The 21206-nt window shown below is 38.2% G+C and overlaps 1 protein-coding gene across 3 annotated transcripts in view; it reads right to left on the bottom strand.

Moving 5' to 3' along the window:
- CSTF2 (cleavage stimulation factor, 3' pre-RNA, subunit 2, 64kDa) overlaps positions 1-21206 on the bottom strand; it is a 35038-nt gene that overhangs the window by 12519 nt on the left and 1313 nt on the right. For 2 of the 3 annotated variants that reach the window (XM_014542616.1, XM_005869892.2), the window contains exons 2-14: positions 20268-20346; positions 19329-19498; positions 18519-18655; positions 17949-18068; positions 17696-17833; positions 15157-15280; positions 9746-9808; positions 7460-7519; positions 6676-6817; positions 5729-5904; positions 5210-5502; positions 1253-1363; positions 407-532 (exon numbers count right to left, since the gene is read on the bottom strand). In XM_014542616.1, the coding sequence (XP_014398102.1) occupies positions 410-532; positions 1253-1363; positions 5210-5502; positions 5729-5904; positions 6676-6817; positions 7460-7519; positions 9746-9808; positions 15157-15280; positions 17696-17833; positions 17949-18068; positions 18519-18655; positions 19329-19498; positions 20268-20346 (1736 nt within the window). In that variant the 3' untranslated portion in view covers positions 407-409. The remainder of the gene's footprint in view (positions 1-406; positions 533-1252; positions 1364-5209; positions 5503-5728; positions 5905-6675; positions 6818-7459; positions 7520-9745; positions 9809-15156; positions 15281-17695; positions 17834-17948; positions 18069-18518; positions 18656-19328; positions 19499-20267; positions 20347-21206) is intronic. The other variant, XM_005869893.2, reaches the window with a different exon arrangement.

Genomic DNA, 21206 nt, shown 5'->3' on the forward strand with positions numbered 1-21206 from the left:
GGAGGGGCAAAGGAGGGATAAGGACACATATGTAATACCTTAATAAAGAAATTAAAAAGAAATAAAGGTTATGTCTGGAAATCGAAATTAAGGAAGCAGAGCTTTTTATCCTGAATTTTTTATATTTCTCTATTTGATTAATTTGGTTAAATTGACTGCATGTCACTTTTGCCATTAGGAAAGAAAGGTTAAAAAAGATTACACCTAATTCAATAGCTGAACAAATGCTCTGTAGCCTTCTGTTGTCCTGATAGGAGCTGACCTACGGAAGGGTGGAGAGAATCTTGCCAAGAGGAGCAGGCTGCAGAGAATCTTGAGATCAGGAGAGTCTTGTTGCTTAGGGTTGCAGTATATACCCCAAATGCACAAAGATTTTGCCAGACTCAGGCCAGGTAAGTCTGCTCACCTTTCAAGGTGCTCCAGTGGACTTCTGTATTTGTTCTTTTAAGATCAGGATACTCTGCCTCTGTTCGGGAGGCAGCATGGCGATCTGGTCTGCAGTCAGCTGAAGAACCTGCATGATCAAAGCAGCCTGTGAAGAGAAAAAGAAAGGTAGTGAGTTTTAATGATGGCAGTTAAAAAAACCCCCACAAAACACCACCCGCTTTGGTCAAAAAGAAAGGATATTTCACACACAGAAAACAGCCCTCCACAAATCAACCCAAACCAAATAAACAAACAAAAACAACAACAGCAGCTGGTGAGAAAAAGCATAATGAAAAGCACAAGCACAACAATATCTAAGATTAGAAGACTCAAAACAGACATCTTTGGAACCCAAAGTTCTTGCAGGCTAAAGTGGTATCTGTGAGCCCTGGGAAGTTTTCAGTTTTTCATCATTTTGAACGTCTCTCCTTTTCTCAAGTTTCAGCCCTTCCAGCAGACATGAGTTCCCCACAATGGTCAAATATAGAAACAGAAATATAGTTGTAGGGGATCTGCTACTGTTTTTCAGGGAGAAGGTAGAAAAGGGAGAAGAAAGAAATCTGGATTTCCAGGTCTATCTGGCCTGAACAAAAAAACTGCTATTGGCAGATGAGTCTGAAATGTAAGATAAGCTTCCATTTAAATACATCCATTTAAGGATTTTAGGACTGACCCACAAATTTTCAGGTTAACAAGATCATAAAGAATTCTAAGAGTAAACACCACTTCCAAAGGGACTCTGCAAATCCAGGACTTGCACATGTTAACTAAAAACAGGAGTCAAAAGAATTTGTGCACACGGAGGCAGTCGGGCAGCATTGTTTACCTTCTCATGGTCCTGTGGAGTGACTTGGTTCTGGCCAGGACTAAAGCCACCAGGCTGGCCTCCACCCTGCATATTGGCTCCTTGCATGCCTGCCCCCTGCATGACTGGGACCTACGTGCACAAAGAGAGATGAGGAAAGAGATTTTTGCAATGTCTCATATAGGCAGACAGAATCCAGTAACAGCAATGTTTAAAAATATGATCTGAGTATGGATATGAGTAAGAAAAGCAAATTAATGATTCTGAAGATCATTCCTACTGCTAGCAATGGCAGAAGGCAGGGTTTAGGCAGAGATCAATTAACATGTTAGATACATTTGCTTACAACAGCTCCAGCTCAACAAATACCACATAGCACAACTGGATACCATCAAATCAAGCAAAATTCAGCCACATAAGCACAAAGAAAACAGAGCATCCTGGAAAGTAGTGTTCAGTGGAAACAGAAATGAAAGCTGACAGATTTTAGAGATAATGGATGCTGGTCCACTGGGGAAGCTACATTCACAGGGATACCGCCTACCTCTAGTTCAATCAGACATAGGTTGTTCATCCCAAAGGGCCCTATCCCACAAGTAAGGCAGAGACGATCCTAATGGCAGAGGCAGAAAGGAGATGGGAAGCCTCTGGGGAGAAGACTGCTATTAGCCCAACATTTGTTTTTTTTGTAACTTTCCAGAGAGAATATGCAGCAGATGCTAAATGCATACCAAGAAATATATATGATTGACCCAAATTAAAAGAACAAAGTGCAATTATAACATACTTATTGATATTTAAGATCTTTGGTGAGTTCAATCTTTGAAGACTACCAGAACCCAGGAATAGGCCTCAGAGCACCTAGAATAGCTTAAATAATCCCTATGCTGAAGTTATGTTTACATTCAGGCATTCACCTAGAGTTTAGGTTCTCTTATTAAACATAATTGTTAGCAAACTTGTTACCTGCTTCCCCAGCAGATTAGAAGCAGCAAAGCATAAAAGAAATGAGGATAGACTGTTAGGAGCAGATACCACAACAGCAATATGAGGAGCCAGGTGACAGCCTGACAGTGAAGGAAACTAGAAACCAAACAGGAAATAACTCTGCTTTCTATTACAGCATGTACAATAATGGATACATTTAATGGTGACCTTGAATAGTCAAAATGATTAAAGTAAGTTTTTGTATTTTGTTTAAGAAAGGAAGGAAGCATAATACAAAGTTGCTTTTCATTTGACTAGTTAAAAATTTGGTAGAATAGTTCCATTATCTACAACATTCATTTACATACATTAACTCACTAGACATTAGAGAGATGAAGCATTAGTACGACTTTATAAAGGTTGCTAAAATATTATCACTTCCTGGTCTTTATTGATACTGAATCCACAGATGAGTCTGAACTTTCATAATCTGTTATGGACCTGAAACATCTTTAAGTACTAATTTGAAGTATTGTAATGTGATCTAATCATTCACTAATTGCCATGTAAAGTTTCTAGGAGCACCTATTCCAGACAGACAATAATATGGGTGACTACACATCTAGGTTTGCCTAAGACAGTCCCAGTTTATGCTTCTGTCAGAGTAAATACTAACAGCACTCTCACTCTCAAATGTGTCCCTGTTTGATGAGAAGTTATATAATTCCTCCAGCAATAATAATCCTTTTACTGATGACTTTCCAATTTATGTGTAATGGAGGTAATTTAAAAATCTGATTTAAAATGCTCAATTAAGGATATACTGTTAAGTAAAAAACAAGGCACAGAACAGCGAAAGGAAAAAAATATATATGTATATTCATATTTGAAAAAATAAGAATATATATTATTTGCTAGAATGATACATTAAAAATCTAATAAAAGCAATTACCTATAGGAGATGGGGGTCACAGGGGAGACAGGTACAGGGGAAGAAGTGAGGTTCTTATTGTATATCTATTATATATGAGTGAATGTATTTTAGATATTTAATTATACGTGTACACATTGACTCAAACCATTTTTAAAAAGGTTAGAACATAAAATTTTTATTTTCACTACCTCAGATCTAATTAGCTTTATAGAATCTACTAATGGAAACTATATAAGCCTAATATTACAGAATAATGATTTCAACCACTAGCAGAGATAAAGAAGCAAGACATCATCTAGAAACAGTCTTCCAACCACTATTTTCAGTGTCTTTCTCCACAGAATTATCGACAGAATTATCTAAACACATCATGTAGTTATTTGCTGTCTGTCTCCCCAACTAGAATGGAAGTCCATAAGAACAGGGACTTCTTTTTTCACAACGCTATATCCTTATTACCTATAGTTCTCTTTGGTACAGGGTAGGTGCTCAATAAATATTTGTTGGATGACTGAATGAACACACAAAACCATTTTTATTATGAGGCTACTGACCATAGAGGGCACAATAAACATCGAGGTCCATGAACACATTTTTTAAAAATACAACTTGAGAAACAACAGATTATAGTTTTCTTCTACACATACCAGAAACAACACACTCATATTTCATGTTAAAGAGGGGGGTAGACACACATATACACATACACAACATGCAGGTAACAGGACAGAGTGGTACAGTGGAAAAAATAGGGGATCCTATTCTTTGCTCTGCCACTTTTTAGCTGTGTGAATTTAGATAAGTCACCTGAATTCTTGGGTTTCAGTGTCCAAACCTACAAAATGAGAGAACTGGATGACTGACATGTTCCATTTCAGTTCTGACATTCTCTCTCTCTCTCTGTTTCTCTCTCTCATACACACACTCACAGAGGAGGGGAGGAAGGCACAGAAGCATATGAAAGGGAAAAGAGAGACAGAACTATGTAGAGAAAGGAGGAAGACACATATAGGAAAAAGATTGGGGTAGGGGCTAGAGCAGCCGTGGGCAAACTACGGCCCGCGGGCCGGATCCGGCCCGTTTGAAATGAATAAAACTAAAAAAAAAAAAAAAAAAGACCGTACCCTTTTATGTAATGATGTTTACTTTGAATTTATATTAGTTCACACAAACACTCCATCCATGCTTTTGTTCCGGCCCTCCGGTCCAGTTTAAGAACCCATTGTGGCCCTCGAGTCAAAAAGTTTGCCCACCCCTGGGCTAGAGTGAGATGAAGGTTCTAGCATATAAAAACTCAGGGAAGAAAAACACCATCACACAACCAACTGGGGTGAAGAGGGAGGAGATGACAACACACCGACAAAGACAAACATATGCTCTCATAGCTGGAGACAAAAAGAAAGCAGAGGTAAAAATTCAGTTCCACAGGTTTTAAGGTGAGCATTAGTAAACTGCCTTTCATACTCACTGTTCACTTAGGCTATGCAATGAAAGAAAATTAAAACAGGTTTCTGCAAACCGAAGATTATCTAAATGACCACTAAGAACTCTTCATATACTCTAGTGCAGTGGCTCTCAGGGTTGTACATTAGAATCGTTTAGGAGTTTTTCAAATGACCCATGTCTAGATTCTATGGATATGATCTTTAAAAAAATTTTTTTTAATTTAAAGATTTTTAGAAAGAGAGAGGGAGAGAGAGAAAAAGGAAAGAGGGAGAGAGGGGGAGATTTGTTGTTCTACTTATTATGCATTCATTGGTTGATTCTTGTACGTGCCCTGACTGGAGGGTAAACCCTCAACCTTGGCGTATTGGGACAATGTTCTAATCAACTGAGCTACCCGGCCAGGTCCCAGATATACTCTTTATCTCTGCTCTGAATGGAAAAGCTCCTGAAATTGTGAGACAAGGTTGCTCTTTCGGACTATAATCCTGTTAATCAGAAATCACTATCCTAAGAAACAGAGAAACTACAGGAAGGGAGATTCTAATCTTCCCTTTCTAACAAGCTGAGAAATAGCCCAAATCAAATAAAGCAGTAATAATCAGGCTCAATAATCAGTTCCAGAATAGATCAAGATTTCACATAGAAGCCAGAAGTGAATGTGTCATACATACCTGTCTGGATCCCTGGGGGCCAACTGCCCCCATGTTAATTGGATTGGGACCCTGGATTCCACTAGGTATAGGGCCTCTAGGGCCAGGGACTGGGCCCCTTGGATCCATGCTTCTGGCCTCCATCCCTCTGACTTCCATTGCACGGGCCTCCATCGCTCGGGCCTCCATCGCACGGGCCTCCATTGCACGTGCCTCCATCGCACGGGCCTCCAATCCTCTGGCATCTAATCCTCTTGCCTCCATGGCTCGTGCCTCCATCCCTCGTGCGTCCATGCCTCGGGGATCTCTTCCACCTATAAAGTAAGGTCCAAGAAAACCACTGTGTAGCTATTCACCTTTACTGCAAGAAGAATCAACAACCTAAGAAAGACAGAAAATTTTTAAGTTTTAAGAAAAACTTAAAAATGCCTGCCAACCCTATCACCCCAGCATTCTTTATCCCAGATTAGAGCCTAAGATAGCTGGCTTTATCATCAACCCACAACTACCAGTCAATGTTGTGATGTGGTCTGCCCTTACCTCTGCCATCCAAGGGTGGACCCCTCTGATCTAGCATGGGTCCTCTTGGCTCTGCCATTAGAGGTCTGGGCTCGGCTAATGGCCCTCCCCTCATGTCATGTGGGGGCGGGCCACGACTGTCATGGCCAGGGACATGGTGCATGGGTGGACCCTGATGAGGTGGTCCCAGGTAACCTCTACAGATGGAAAAAATGATTATATTTTAAAACAGAACCTAAAAATAAGACAAAAGTATTAACCAGAAGATCAGTAAATAAAAATTAGACAAAGAACTTATGTAAACACCAGTCTATGAATGCTAAGAGAATAACACCAAACAGATTGAAAAAAAAGCTATAGAGATATAAATCAACATATTCTAGAACTTCATATTTGGTCAGGGTACTCATAATTAAAGAGGACTTAAAGTGGATATCCATTATATATAATGAGTATGCAGTATAGTGCTTAAGAACACTGTTATCATATGGGTTCAAATCTAGGCTCCATCACTTATTAGCTGTGTGATCTTGGGCCCATTTACTTAACTTCTCTATGCCTTGGTTTCTTCATCTGTAAAATGGGACTGATATTATATCAACCTCACAGGTTCATGTGGATTTAATGAGATGATCCAAATTCAGTACTCAAAGTAGAGTCAGAGGCATAATTCTCATTAATATAAATTGTTTTAGTATGATTATTACTGCCATTATTAATATTACTACTACTAATAAGCAATATAAGTTTTTCCGGCCTGGGTATGTATGCTAGAATTTCTAATTTCTGAAGATGCAAGTTGTCATGGTTAGTTCAAAATGACATACTCAAGTACACAGTTCTGTCCAAGGAGAAGTGCTTAGTCTTGAATAGCAGCCAAGAGGCATAACTGGTATGGAAAGACTTTGTTCTCAAAGCAAGGGAAAATTCTGATTCCTCTAAGCTTTTCCTTCTGTGTCATTGCTTACCTAGGCTCTACCTCTCCAGTTACAGAAAGTAAAGTGCCCCCACGTGGGTCATTTGGAGCATCTCCTAACAGACCTCGAGGAGTTGGGACGTTGGCAGGCAAGGGCCCACGCTGCATAGCTGCTCTGGGGTCTTGCATCGGCACTGACAGGGAAACAAATGGGGAGTTACTGCTGTGAAGGACACAAGGAAACAAGAAATGACTCTATACACCACTGACAACATAATTCAGACACCTTAGAGTGGGTGAAACCTCACCACAGCAGACTCCTCTTGCAGTTCAAGAACAGAAGCAGGGTGTAAGCAGAATCTGTGCCATGTCAGAGGTATGGATGGAATTATATAAAGAGCAAACTGGGGAGCAATCTGCCAAGGACTAGCACTGCAACCTGAAGAAACTTATACACCCGGTTTTCCTTATAATCAACCCTAGTTCAAGGACCAGAGTCACAAAAAAGAGGTAGGGTATCGGAATATGTGAACACTGCCATGGCTCTGCAAGAACCTGCTGTCTCCTTACAGACTGCTATTCCATCCAAGCCTCCTGACACCAGTAGGGAGGGAGTACAGCCTCAGACAGATGCCCATATCATCCATGTTCTCTGCCCTGTGTGAAGAGGTCAATCTTAGGCTTGTGGCCCCAACAGGAAAAAAATTAAAAACAAAAACCCAAAACACTACCCTTTTGGGTTCTGAATGTGAGGATGACTGACAAGCAGCCCTTGTCCTCTCAATGTCCCACCCTGAACACACAAGCAAAAGGAAACCCACAGATACAATGGGTACCTTGAACTCGCTCAATTGATGCAGGCCCGGCGGGTCCCACAGGCGAGTGCTGTAGGGTTCCTAGGTAAGCAGTAAGTTGAAAAGGAGAAAGAGCAGACACTTAAAATAGCTTGAACACACATGCAGAGACATACACACACAGACACTGGAGATTTATATGTGTAAGTTAAAAAGTCAAGAGTTCATTAGTTTGCCTAGGCTATAAAATCTTCCTTTACTATGTTAGCATCTTTGGTTCTGCTTTCATCAGACTGCTTCCAAAGCCGAAACCTGTGGGACACTGATTTTACTGGGGCAGGAATAACCAGCCACTTTCCATTTTCACCTCTGCTACTATGATTCCCCCTAAATCTCCTTAGAAAAGAAAATATAAAAAGGATGGTTCTGAATTTCTATTTAGGTAAAGAGTATAAACATATTTCATAAGTAAAAAATAAAATAACTTATACTGAATGTGAAGGCAAGATTTATTCTGGAGAGGCCCATAACAGAAGTACCAAATGGGGAAATACAATGAATGAACTTTAGACAAGGAAAGAGAGTATCATTCCTCAAGAAATACTCTGTCACTGCAAGTCTTTCATTATAAACAAACACCATGACAACAGCAAACAAAGACTAATGAGATGACAAAAGCACTAACACTAAACAAAGGTGGCAGAAGGCAAGAGAAGTATCTTCTTAAACATCTCACGGTCTCCTTTCACCATTATAAATGTGCCAAAGAAACAGGAAAAGAAAGACAAACTAGGTATAAATGGAAAGATTCTGGCTTCCTCTGCTGGATACTGAAGGAAAACCATGAAGGAAAACTCATCTCACTTTGTCTCTTCATGAAGACAGCCTTGAGATGCCTTCAAAACTCGAGCCATTTCCCTGTTAACTTTTGACCAGAAAAATGAAGATAACTATAGCAGGAAGGAAGATGTCTTGTGGAAGTATATATTAAAAAGCTATAGCTTGAATTATGGCTTGGCGGAGGTAAAAGTATGACTGAAACCCCAATTCCTTCAAACTACTGCAAAAATACTTAAGGTTTATACACAATCTATTGATTAGCTGAGGGGGGTGGGGCACAATTGCACAAAAGCATGGAATACTCAGATGAAGTATTTAGCCAAGAGCTTGTCCTACTATCAACCATCTGACAAGTTTATTAGTTGTCACTTCAGTAACCAACCCCAGTGTATATAGATAAGGAATAAGTATATAGTCCTATTTCTTAATATTTTGCTTAAAAATAGGTTTTACTTATAGGCCATATGCTAAGAATAACTTAAGCTTCTCTATGCTTGTCCAAAGAAAATATTTTGGAAGTTAATAGAGGTGGTAAGGATTGACAAAAAGAGGATTCTAGGATCAGAGACTTTAGAATCTTAGCTCTGTCACTTACTAGCTGGAAGAGAAGATGAGTGCCCCAAGTCCAGTCCATGTGACTCAGATATAGGCATTTACTTACCATGTCCCCTTCAGTACGGGATTCAAAACTCTGAGCTTCCATCTCTTTATGAGAAAACTGAAGTGCTGCTCCCTAACTCACAAGGTTGTTTATAAAAATTAAAGTGCTTGACCTATAGTATGCACTCAATTTTATTGTTAGCTCCCTGTTTTCTCACTATCTCTCCTCCTAATGTTGTTTTTAACTGAACCACTGCATTTTCTTTTTCTTCAAACTCTAGTAACATAGAGAATTAATGTGGAGATTTCGTAGTGCTTAATGCTGTGGTATCCAGTGTTACTGCCATCAAGTAGATTTCACAGACCTTTGGTCCCCTCCCAGTATTCTCTGGGGTTTCAATTTAGTCTTCTACATAATCAGCCACACATTACATGCTCATTATTAGCATTCCTTACTCAATCAACAGATATCCATAGAGGAAGAGCGAACATGTCAGTAGAATCATTATAGACTATCAGGAAAAGGTGATATGAATTAAATGGCAACAAAGGATCCTTTGCTTCATCATCAATTCTTGTAGAGCTGGGTTCTGAATCACTAGATGGAAAGTACAGACCAGAGGTGTCAAATTGAATTTTCTGCAATGATAGAAATTATTTGTATCTGTAATATCCAGTAGGGTATCCACCAGCCCCATGTGGCCATTGAGCAGTTGTAATATGGAACTGAATTTTAGATTTTACGTAGTTTCAATTTAATTCAAATTACTTTAACATTCAAATATGTTGAAGTATACGTGGATAGTGGCTACCACATTGCCATCTTAGTGCAGATATAGAACATTTCCAAGTCCAGTCCACATTAATCAGATATTACTACCTATTTACCTTGTGCTCGTTCCATGGGCACTGGTCCACCTCCTGGCATTCCAACCTGGGCCGGCATCCCTCCTAGAACATAAAGGGCAAGAAAGAAAACACAAATTAGAACAGTGGGGAAACAATTAGCACGGTGGCTGAGTTAACAAATATCCTCTTTCTTCCTCACAGAAACCTAAAAAGGCAGATAACTACCACCAAACAATGTAGTTATATAGAAGATGGGAATTTGTTAAGCTTCAGTGACAGAAAAGTGAATTAATCTCCAGTAGGAGGCATGCAGGAGGCAGCCAATTAATGATTATCTTTCTCTCCCTCTCCCTTCCTCTCTGAAATCAATAAAAAATATTTTTTTAAAAAAGAATTACCCTGCCATGCGTGTGCAGGAGGCAACCAATCACTGTGTCTCTCTCACATCCATGTTTCTTTCTCTCTCTCTCTCTCTCTCTCTCTCTCTCTCTCTCCCCCCCCCCCTCCTACTCACCCTCCCTCTCCCTCCGACTCTCTCTAAAAAAAAAAAATCAATGGAAAAAATATCATCAGGTGAAAATTAACAAAACAAAGTAAACAAAATATTTACCCTGTCTTGCAAAACTTTCAAATGTCTCGAACATTCACACAAATGAATATCTGTTTATGGTCATCAGAACTCAAAACCCAAGTCTGTTTTATTTGTAAACAAAAAGGTCCTTTGCCCTATTTATATGTTTGTGTTATATTTTCCAGAAATTCAGAAATGAAGTTACTGAGTAAATTATGGGCACTATATTTTGTTTTGTTAAGAACTTTACCAAGAGCCCTGGCCTGATGGCTCAGTTGGTTGGAGCATAGTCCTATGCCCTGAAGGGTCTTGGGTTTGCTTCCCGGTCAGGGAACATACCTGGGTGGCAGGTTCGATCCCCTGATCAGGGTGCGTATAGGAGGCAACCCATCAATATTTCTCTCTCACATCAATGGTTTTTCTCTCGCTCCCTAAAGTTAATAAAAACATGTTCTCGGGTGAGGATTAAAAACAAACAAACAAACAAACAAACAGAACTTTACCAAGAGTTTTCTTCATTTCAGAAAATCACATCACTGATGTCAAAGTACTTGTGGTATTTGTCAGAAAGACATACCTGTATCTATCTACATTTGTAGCTTTAACATTCATGAGATAGGTGCAAGCATCTGACTACTACCTTTTGCTTTCTAGTATAGTTTTGCCCGAATAATTGTATATTAAAAATATTTTGTTATAAATTAATATATTTTAACTTATCCTTTATGTTATGCTTAGGACATTGTACTGATTTTATTTATTTATTTTTGAAATCATGTTAGGTAGGTTATATGTTCTGTGCATTTCATTTCAGGATATTAAAGAGTCAATGCAATGTATCTATTAGGAAAAGGGGCCAAAGATAGAATTGAGAACCACTGGTCTATTCTAACCAGTATGATAACAGTATGATAACTGCTATACAAAAAATAATCATTCTTCTCTTTTCCTCAAAAGAACAACATATGCTGCAAGTGGGGAAAATATACAAGCTGAACTATTTGCAGTCATTAGTACTTACCTAACATATCAAGTACACTTCACATTCTCTTATTCCATTTAACATACCAGGCATCAAAGAGCCATGGATACAAAATACCTGAACTGGTGCTAGGCCAAGCCCTGCTACTAAGTGTGATTTTGAACAAGTTATTGGATGAAATTAATGTATTTCCAGGCTTCCGCATATGTAATGTGAAGGAGTTGGCTTACACCAGTGTGGTTCTTAGAGTATAGTCCTCAGACAAGTAGCATCAGCATCACCAGGGACTTGTCAGAACTGCAAATATTCAGGGCCCTACCTCGGACCTGCTGAATTAGAGTCTGGAGGTGGGGACCTGCGATTTGTGTTTTAATAAGCTCTTTTGGTGATTCAACTTCAAACTAAGTTTGAGAATCACAGGTCAAATTGATTTCAGAGCTGTCTTACAGCCATAACATTTTATGATTTATTCAGACCACTCACCAAAACGATATAAAGATAACTATCTGAAGAAAGTGGTGGCAGAAAGAATTATGGGCATCATTTCTCATGTTATAAATGATCACATAACGGCACTTTTATTGTATGCACTTGCTTCTCAGAAGTGGAATTGGTGGGTCAAAGTGTATATGAATCTTTAATGTGCGACTTTCTTAAAAGGTGGAAAAACTTCACATTTCTGGCAGCAATGTAATTAATGATACCACATTCCCCATCAAGAGTGTCATCTCTCTTTGAAACTTTTGCTGGTTGGATGGGTTTAAGTAAAGCAAAATCCTGCTATTTAACTTGCAGTCCCCTGCCTATAAATGAATTTGTTCTTATTGCCATTTGGATTTGCTCTTCTATGAAGTGCCTATTCATTTTCTTTGCCTAATTTCCTAGTAGGTTATTCTCGCTTCTCATGAACTGTCAAAGAGCTTTGTAAGGGTACTCAAAAATCTTAGTAGAGTTTTAAGTTTTAATAACTTTAGAAGTATAAATGCTATACACTCACCAAAAATATCACTTGAAAATTCATTTACTCTTAACAACTTAATTCCCTCTTCTTGATATCTTTTTTAAAAATTATTTTTCTAATTCTTTAAAACTAGGACTTAAGATTCATTTATTCTTTAATAATATAGGCATTTAAGGATATTCATTTCCTTGCATACCACTTTTATTATTTCCCATAGTTTTTTATATGAAGTGTACTACTTTTTGTTCTTTTAGATAATTTATAAATTTCTACTTTTTTCTTTAATTCAAGAATTACCTAGAGTATGTTCCTAGTACAAGTTTTTTCCAGTCACCATTTAATTATTTATTTCTAGTTTTATTGGCTCATAATCAGAGAACACAGCCTGTAAAATCAGCCTTTAAAATCTCTGTATTTTAAAATTTGTTTTTATTTTATGGCTAAGTACATGGCCAAGTTTTTTTCTTTACTGTGCCATGGTCATTTGGGGGGTGGGGTGCATTCTCCAGTCAAAAGATATAAGGCACCTTCTATATATTACATCAAGCTTATTGATTCCATTATTTTATTCCTTTACATCCTTACTTATTTTTTGTCCACTAACACAATGCTACTCAAAGTGTGGTCCACAGACAATGTCGATCCACATTCTGTGTTAACAGTTCATGACAATGTAAGTATAGAAATGGAGAGCAGTCACTTAGAAACCTTTATAGCAATTTGACATTGCTGTGATATTTGAGTGCATGGTCATCACACTTGGCTCAGGGTATTTGGATGATTTTCAACTCGTAATGAGCTGCATATGTCATGGCTTGCAGACTTGTCAGGTGTAGTAGGACCATATTACAACTATTTTAAGGTAAATTATTCACTTACAATTCATAAATATATAAAATACAGGATCTATTTTTTTTCACTGAAAGATAATTTAAATTTAACTGTAACATTATAGGACAGTGATGGCGAACCTTTTGAGCTCGGCGTGTCAGCATTTTGAAAAACCCTAACTTAACTCTGGTGCCGTGTCACATATAGAAATTTTTTGATATTTGCAACCATAGTAAAACAAAGATTTATATTTTTGATATTTATTTTATATATTTAAATGCCATTTAACAAAGAAAAATCAACCAAAAAAATGAGTTCGCTTGTCACCTCTGACACGCGTGTCATAGGTTCGCCATCACTGTTATAGGATAAATGAAAATTGTGGGTTGCTGAAATTTCTTTAAAAATCCCTTCTTCTGTCCTTTGTCCACTTGTCTCTGTACAAAACAGAATGATTTATTCAAATTATCCCCCATGAGTAGTGATGCAGTCAATCTAACCCAGATTAGATAAATTAATAAGAAGATTGCTTTAAAAAAAACTTTTAATATTGATATACATTATGTGTTCATACAGGTGTTTCACATGGGGAATCTCTATTTCATGCATACCTTTAGTTACAATTACTGAATGATGAAAAGCTACAAATGTAACAGCAATACTATATTAATTCCTATATAAACAATTTCAATGAACAAATTAAGTTTTTAAAATTCTTTTTTCCTTTTGTTCTTTGGTCTGATTATATTTATTTATTAATTTTAGAAAGAGAGGAAGAGACAGACTGAGAAACATCAATTTGTTGTTCCATTATTTGATTATTTGATTCATTATTTGATTCTTGTATGTGCCCTGACCAGAGATGGAACACACAACCTAGGTGTATCAGGAGGATACTCTAACCAACTGAGCTACCCAGCCACGGCCTGGTCTGATTATATTTAATGAAATAGGATTTTATGTCTGTTAAAAAAGAAGAAATATGTCCATGTATTCTGTCTGTTTTTTTCCCCATTATGTTTTTACCCTAATCTAACAGTCTCTGATTTCTAATGGAAGAATTCAATCCATTCACATTTAGTAGAATAATGACTATACAAGATTTTATTCCTTCCCCCTTACTCTACTTTTATTATTACTTACTTCACAATATCATTTTATTTTTCTCTGTATTTGCTGGCTTGCTCTAGTTTCCATTCCAATTTTCCTTTTGTTAATTTGGAAGTTTTACTGTACCTTTCCTCTTTACTGTCCTTTTCCCTGCTCTCATAGGATTTGTATATAAGAAACCAATTATTTCTTCCACCTAGGACGGTGGTTGGCAAACTCATTAGTCAACAGAGCCAAATATCAACAGTACAACAATTGAAATTTCTTTTGAGAGCCAAATTTTTTAAACTTAAACTATATAGGTAGGTACATTGTTATTAACTTAATTAGGGTACTCCTAAGCTGGCCTTTGCTAAAAACGCCCTCAATCTGATTGAGGTACGTTCGCTGAGGTCGACCCCTTCCAACTCTCCCATCCACACTCGTCTTGTATACTTGTTTCGTCTATCTCCTTTCGTTCATCCTCTCTATATGTCCAAACCATCTCAACATACCTTTCTCAATCCTCGACACTACATCTTCTTTCACTCCACAACGTTCCCTAAAATTAACTTAATAAACTTTACTTTTGTCACCTGCACGCGGTTTGCAAACACGACTAGCACTAACCACTGCACAATGAGACTGCTGACTGACTGGCTCACTCAACTTGTGCATGAATCGCGCGTGCCTCCCCCGTGCCGCGTCTCCCGTTGCCCGACCGACACCCGCCACTTCTTCAAAATAGACTCGTCCAGGCCGAAAACCGACTTCTGTGCATGGGCCACGAAGTTTCAATGGCACTGTCCGTGCGCGCCCACACGTGGTATTTTGTGGAAGAGCCACACTCAAGGGGCCAAAGAGCCGCATGTGGCTCATGAGCCGCGGTTTGCCAACCACTGACCTAGGAGCTATATTTCCTAGTTGTGTATTAATTTTATATCAAGATCTATCCCATTTGCAATAAAAAACTTTAGCAAAATACCAAAATGGTGAAGACTCTAAATGCAACATACCGCCGGGAGCTAAGGCACCAGGGCCAGGTCCTGTTACAGCAGTTGGTATTTGTCCTGGTGCTGGAACTCCAGCCTGCATAGAAGCTTGCATCAAAGGAGGTGCACCATTGACATGCATGCCACCCTGACCAGGAGAAAAATCAGAGTATGTAGACATCTCAGTGGAGACTCAACACACAAAGTCTATGACCTTAAAGAACTCTTCAAGCTGACAACCCAAATATTCTACCAAGAATCCTTTTTGTATAGCATGTCTCATGCAAACTTTGAACAGAATATGCAATACACATGAAAAGCCCGGTTATAATACAGTTAAGATGGACCGTATTCTAAAAGCTAAGACTGACAAGTCTTATTTGTGTGTTGAGGCTACATGTAGCACCTATTGTTGACTTCATGACTGGGGCTTAGCAATAAGACTAAAAAAAAAAGGTGCCAAGGAGAAAAAGAGGAGACTAGGACATTTTTATAAAGAAACTGCTGGCAGTCTGAATTTTTAAGATGAAATTTTAAAAATCTGACCAATGTTTTCTCATCCCTGTCCTGAGATATAATTCTGGTTTGGGGGGAATGTTAATTTTTTAAAGCTACATTAAAGCTCCTGGAGGGAAAGGGATTGTTTTCATTTATATATTCCCCTAAGAAGTGAGCAGTCCCTTGGAATAGAAAGAGCTTAATAAAGAAAGAGTAAAAACTAAGTTATATTTTTAAAAATCACATATACTCTCAGAGAACACAAACAAAACTCTCAAACAGAACACTGTATTAAAACAGGTTATGAGGTCACACAGAACCAGGTTTAGATCCTGGATGTGCCACTTACAATTATGCTATTTTTGGACCAGTTAACCTCTCTGGGTCTTAATTAATTTCATTGTATTTCTGAAAAAATGTTTAATTACAATAGGGGTTAGCAAACTATGGCCCATGAGCCAAATCTGGCTTACTGCCTCATTTCATAAATAAAGTATTGGAACACAACCACGCACATTTGTTTATGTATTGTCTGTGGCTGATTTCAAACTCCAATGGCAGAGTTGAGTAGTTAGGATTCCATGGCCTGCAAAGCCAAAAATATTTACTACTGGCCCATTTACAAATGTTTGCCGACTCCCGCCTTAAACCTTTGTATCATCTACCTAAGTGGTTTGCCTCTGCCAATCTGATAGGTAAAAAATGTTAGATTTTTGTACTTTCTGTTTACATTTATCTTTTTTTGAGGTTGAACACTTTACCATATGTTTAATACATATTTGTATTTCCACTTTCGTGAATTGTTTATGTGAATTGCAAACTTTTCTACTGAGTCATTGGTAATTTTATTACTAATTTTAGATCCTTATAAGTGCTGGAAATATCTACTTTCCAGCACTTATAAGGATCCAATGATAACTTTAAATTCTCTGGAGCTGAGAAATACGTGATTTGCTAGTTTCTTATTTCTGTGGAAGAAAGTAACAAGAGTGTATTTTCTGCTCTTAGAGTATCATGAAAAATTCCAGATATATAAATTATATGGTTAATAAAATTAACCACACAGCTTAGGAAATAAATTATATACACAACTGAAATCTCCCATATGGTCCTCCTTAACTGCACCCTGTGTCGCCTTCTTAGACAGCCACTTCAGAAGTCTTACTGGTGTTCTGAAATTTTATGTAAATCATTATATACTGAACATAGTCTTTGTAACTCACTCAACATATATTTGGGATATATGCAGATACATGTATCCCATATTTTGGGAATGCTTCCACATTCACTTATTTCCACTTCTGTTCAGTATTATGTTTTTAAGTTATCTGTGTTGATACCATGTATCCTAGTTCATCTTAACTGCTATATAGAATTATGTTTTTGAAAGTGATTCATTGTGACAAATATAGTTTAACTGTTGCAAAGTATACCATATTTTCTTCATTCTTTTGCTGATGTACATTTAGAATGTTTTTAATTGTTCACTATGATACTGTGGCAATAAACATGCTTCAAGATGATTAAAGGCTCTTAAATAATAACCCTGTTGTTCACATGTGTGGCAAATACTTTTTCCCAATTTGTCATCTGCCTTTGGTGTTTATTTCTTTTCCTCCATAAAGAATTTTTTCAGTTTTCAAATGTACTGGTTTTCTATGGCTTCAGGGTTTTGTGTAACACTTAGAAAGCTAGGTTTTTACTTTTTTCATTGGTAAGAATGGAGATAAGAGTGCCACCTCATATAATCGCTGTATTAAATAAAGTATTAAATTATACAGTGTATATAAAATAACAAAGTACCAACCACAGTGCTACACATGCATAGACACACAAAATTAGCTTATAAAAGGGGCGTACAGGAAGGACTTCTTTGTTTACGAACTTGGCATCAAATCTATATTCATTCAGATGCCACATAGTCTGCAACCTGGAAACTGCCTTTATGCCTGGAAATTGAAATTACCATCTCTGGCTCTGGTCCATTCTGCTTTCAATATATCCTCCTAAAAAGAAAATGACATTCTAAGACAGATAAAAGAAATGTTAAAGAGTAAAGCCATACCATAGGCTGGGCCCCAGGGGCCTGAGGATTCTGCTGGTTCATTGGCACACCGGCTCCTGAGGGAGGCCCAGCACTGTGGACTGGCTGAGGATTGCCTGCCATCAGTGTTGGGATATTTGTCTGGCGATGCAGAATTTTCTAAAAAGTAAAAAGACAAATCTATGAACTGTCTGTTTAACAAAACAATCAAGTAGTTCCTACCCCTACTCAAGGTTTACCTCAGTATTTCCATAAAAGAACCAGTAGCACTCACCAGGGCGATTTCTGGATCCACAATTCTCATCACTACCTGTGCTTGTAGCAAAGCATAAGCCAGTTGAGGGTTTTGGAGCAACATGTTCCGTGCTTCCTGGGGACTATTCTGGACACAAAGCTGAAAAGATACACAGAATCATCATCAGGTTCAATACTTATTGCTTAGAAATCAATAGTGACTTAGAACTATTCCCATCAGAGAAAAGCAATGGTTTTTGCATAGCACACAAAATTTTGTCACAGCAGGCAAGAGAAGGAAGAGGCATTTCAAATACCATAATTCAATCATTTAGGAAAAAATTCACATTTTAATATCTACATTCTGATATCTATGGGCCACAAAAACCCAGCCAGATTATATTGGTGTGGTTTGTGTACAAAAATGGGAAGCTCTTTGCACAAAATGTAAAATATACTGTGCACATATGGAATAGTAAAGGTGCAAGAAATGGTGGTCAACAGGCACACCTTCTACTTGAGCTCAGGGAATCATTTCCATTTACTTCATCAATAACTCTTGAAAATGTGATGTGATTGGATTTATTCATAATTTAATGCCTCCTCCCACCTTCATCTGTTTCATCAGCTCAAACATCTGCTCCGGTGGAAGACTGGCAACTGCTTTGCTAATGGACTCAGGAGCATCCTCAGGGCTGATGGTCTCTCCATAAGGTGATTCAATGACAGGGGCACCAGTGCCAAGGCCTGATCAGGAAGAAAGTACAAAAAAGTTAAAGAGGCAAAATAAAGAGCTAAATCATTTCAAATATCTACTTTCCAGCACTTATAAGGATCCGATGATAACTTTAAATTCTCTGGAGCTGAGAAATATGTGATTTGTTAGTTTCTTATTTCTGTGGAAGAAAGTGACAGAGTGTATTTTCTGCTCTTAGAGTAAAGCTGGGGCTAGGATCATATAGGTGAACAATGTTAACCTAAATTAGGGATTAAGCATATCAATTTCCTTTGACAAGTAATTTCCGAAGCAAAAGGTTTAAACAGAAAAAGATGCTAATTTCAAAATGGAATTTCTGGATCTACCACCTCATAAAAAAGCCATAAGAATGCCTTAGCGTCTCCACCAGCTACAGATCTGGCAACATAGTTACTGGAGTGGCAAACACCAAGGACATATTTAGTACTACTAATCACTTGGTGGCCTGAATTCATCTTCAAATGGAATTAACTCCTTAGCAACTGAAGGACTTCTAAAGTCACCTTTACCTTGTTTCTCAAAGATATACACTTCCCCAGTGCAGGTACCTCAGGTGGGTCAAGTAAAGAAGCTGTGTGGATAACCATTTAAGCAGATGCTAAAACATACCATAAATGGAAAATCTTCATTGTTACATCTCTACTAACTTGGGTTCATACTCACTCTTCAGTTCTTCTTTGTTCTTTTCACTGGCAGCATTATCCACTCGAAGTGCTCTTCCACTGAATTCACGCCCATTCAGGTTTCTCATGGCACTAAGTGCTGTCTCTTGGTCTTGGTATTCACAGAAGCCATAACCCTTTGGCTTTCCTGTCTCCCTATCATATACCAACCTGAAGAGCAGAACCAAGTATCAGGCATAACTGTTACATACACACAGGGATCCTGCAAACATTGCCATGTTCCAATTTGGTGAACTGTAAGCCAAATAACTATCAGTCTGACTGCCTCACTGAACTATGTTTTAAACAATGAAAAATTTTATTTTAAAATTACAATTGACATTCATAAACATTTTAAAAAATGAATCCCTCTCTCAGCTCACTTGACAAGATAGGGCAGGTCAAAAGGATCAATAGTGAAGGGGCTTGCTCAATTTGGTGTGGTAGAAAAAGTCCACACCCAGCAGTGTTGTCAGCAGAAGCGACAATCACAGGGGTGGTTGGGCAGGGAATGCTCACAACTCCACTAGCCTGAGGTTATAGTCATTGTTAGAAAAGGCACATTTTTTTTTTGCTTGACTGTGTGTATGTGCAGCAGATTCTGGAGAAAACTCAAACCAGTTACAAAGACCTGGCTGACGCTAAAGCTGAACATATGTGCATAGGAAACATAAAAAGGGCCTAGGAGAGAGTAAACCCTGGGCATACTTGAAAATGGCATGAACTCTGAATGCTGCCAGCATTCCCAAAAATGTATCTTTTAGTAAAAATGAATGTGAATTGTATGGTCTGTGAACTACATCTCAATAAAGCTGTTACAAACAAAAAAAACCAGAAGAATGCATGTACAAAATCATCAGTAAACCTTAACATTATTTCTAAGGGCCAAATTTGTGGTAATTTTTAAGAAACTCCTACAAATAGCAAAAGAGAATCATACCTGAAACTAACAACGGGTCCAACCTCAGAAAAGATGTCCTTTAACTGCTCTTCAGTAGCTTCATATGGAATGTTTCCCACTAAGGAAGAAAATAGATAACATTAAAATTCTGAGTTTGTAACCTAGATCTTTAGTAAGAAAATAAACAGTATTTTCTTATATCGTGGAAAATATAACAACTGGCTCAAAATACAGTGCTCCTCCAATCCCAGTTCCATGGTACTCCCTTAGACAGGATTTCAATTTTTGCTGACTTTAATTGCAAGAGAAATAAACCACTGAGACTAAATACAAAAGGTGTAGACATGCCTAAATGTCAGTTCACAGACTGATTAGACAAGAGTTAGATTTTCTTTAACTTTGGTGAAAATACTTAGGCATTGGTATTTACCTGAAGGTCTGCAAGTCTTATCAATAACTACTAAAATAATCTATATTGTAATTTTTAAAACCGGCTCATATGTCCATATTTACACACACACCACAAAGGAGAAAGGCCATGGATGTAGTGGAAGATGTTTAAAATTATTCTGTACTGCTTTGCCATGGCCCTTCCAAACAGTGCTTTAAAATCACCACACACAGCCCTGACCGGTTTGGCTCAGTGGATAGAGCATTGGCCTGCGGACTCAAGGATCCCAGGTTCGATTCCGGTCAAGGGCATGTGCCTTGCCCTAGCCGGTTTGGCTCCGTGGATAGAGCAGCGGCCTGTGGACTGAAGGGTCCCGGGTTCGATGCCAGTCAAGGGCACATGCCTGCATTGCGGGCTCAATCCCCAGTAGGGGGCATGCAGGAGGCGGCCGATCAATGATTCTCTCTCATCATTGATGTTTCTATCTCTCTCTCCCTCTCCCTTCCTCTCTCTGAAATCAATAAAAATATATTTAAAAAAAAAAAAAGGGCATGTGCCTTGGCTGTGGGCACATCCCCAGTAGGGGG

Source organism: Myotis brandtii, unplaced genomic scaffold (genome assembly GCF_000412655.1).
Source record: "Myotis brandtii unplaced genomic scaffold, ASM41265v1 scaffold305, whole genome shotgun sequence".
NCBI classification, from domain to species: domain Eukaryota; kingdom Metazoa; phylum Chordata; class Mammalia; order Chiroptera; family Vespertilionidae; genus Myotis; species Myotis brandtii.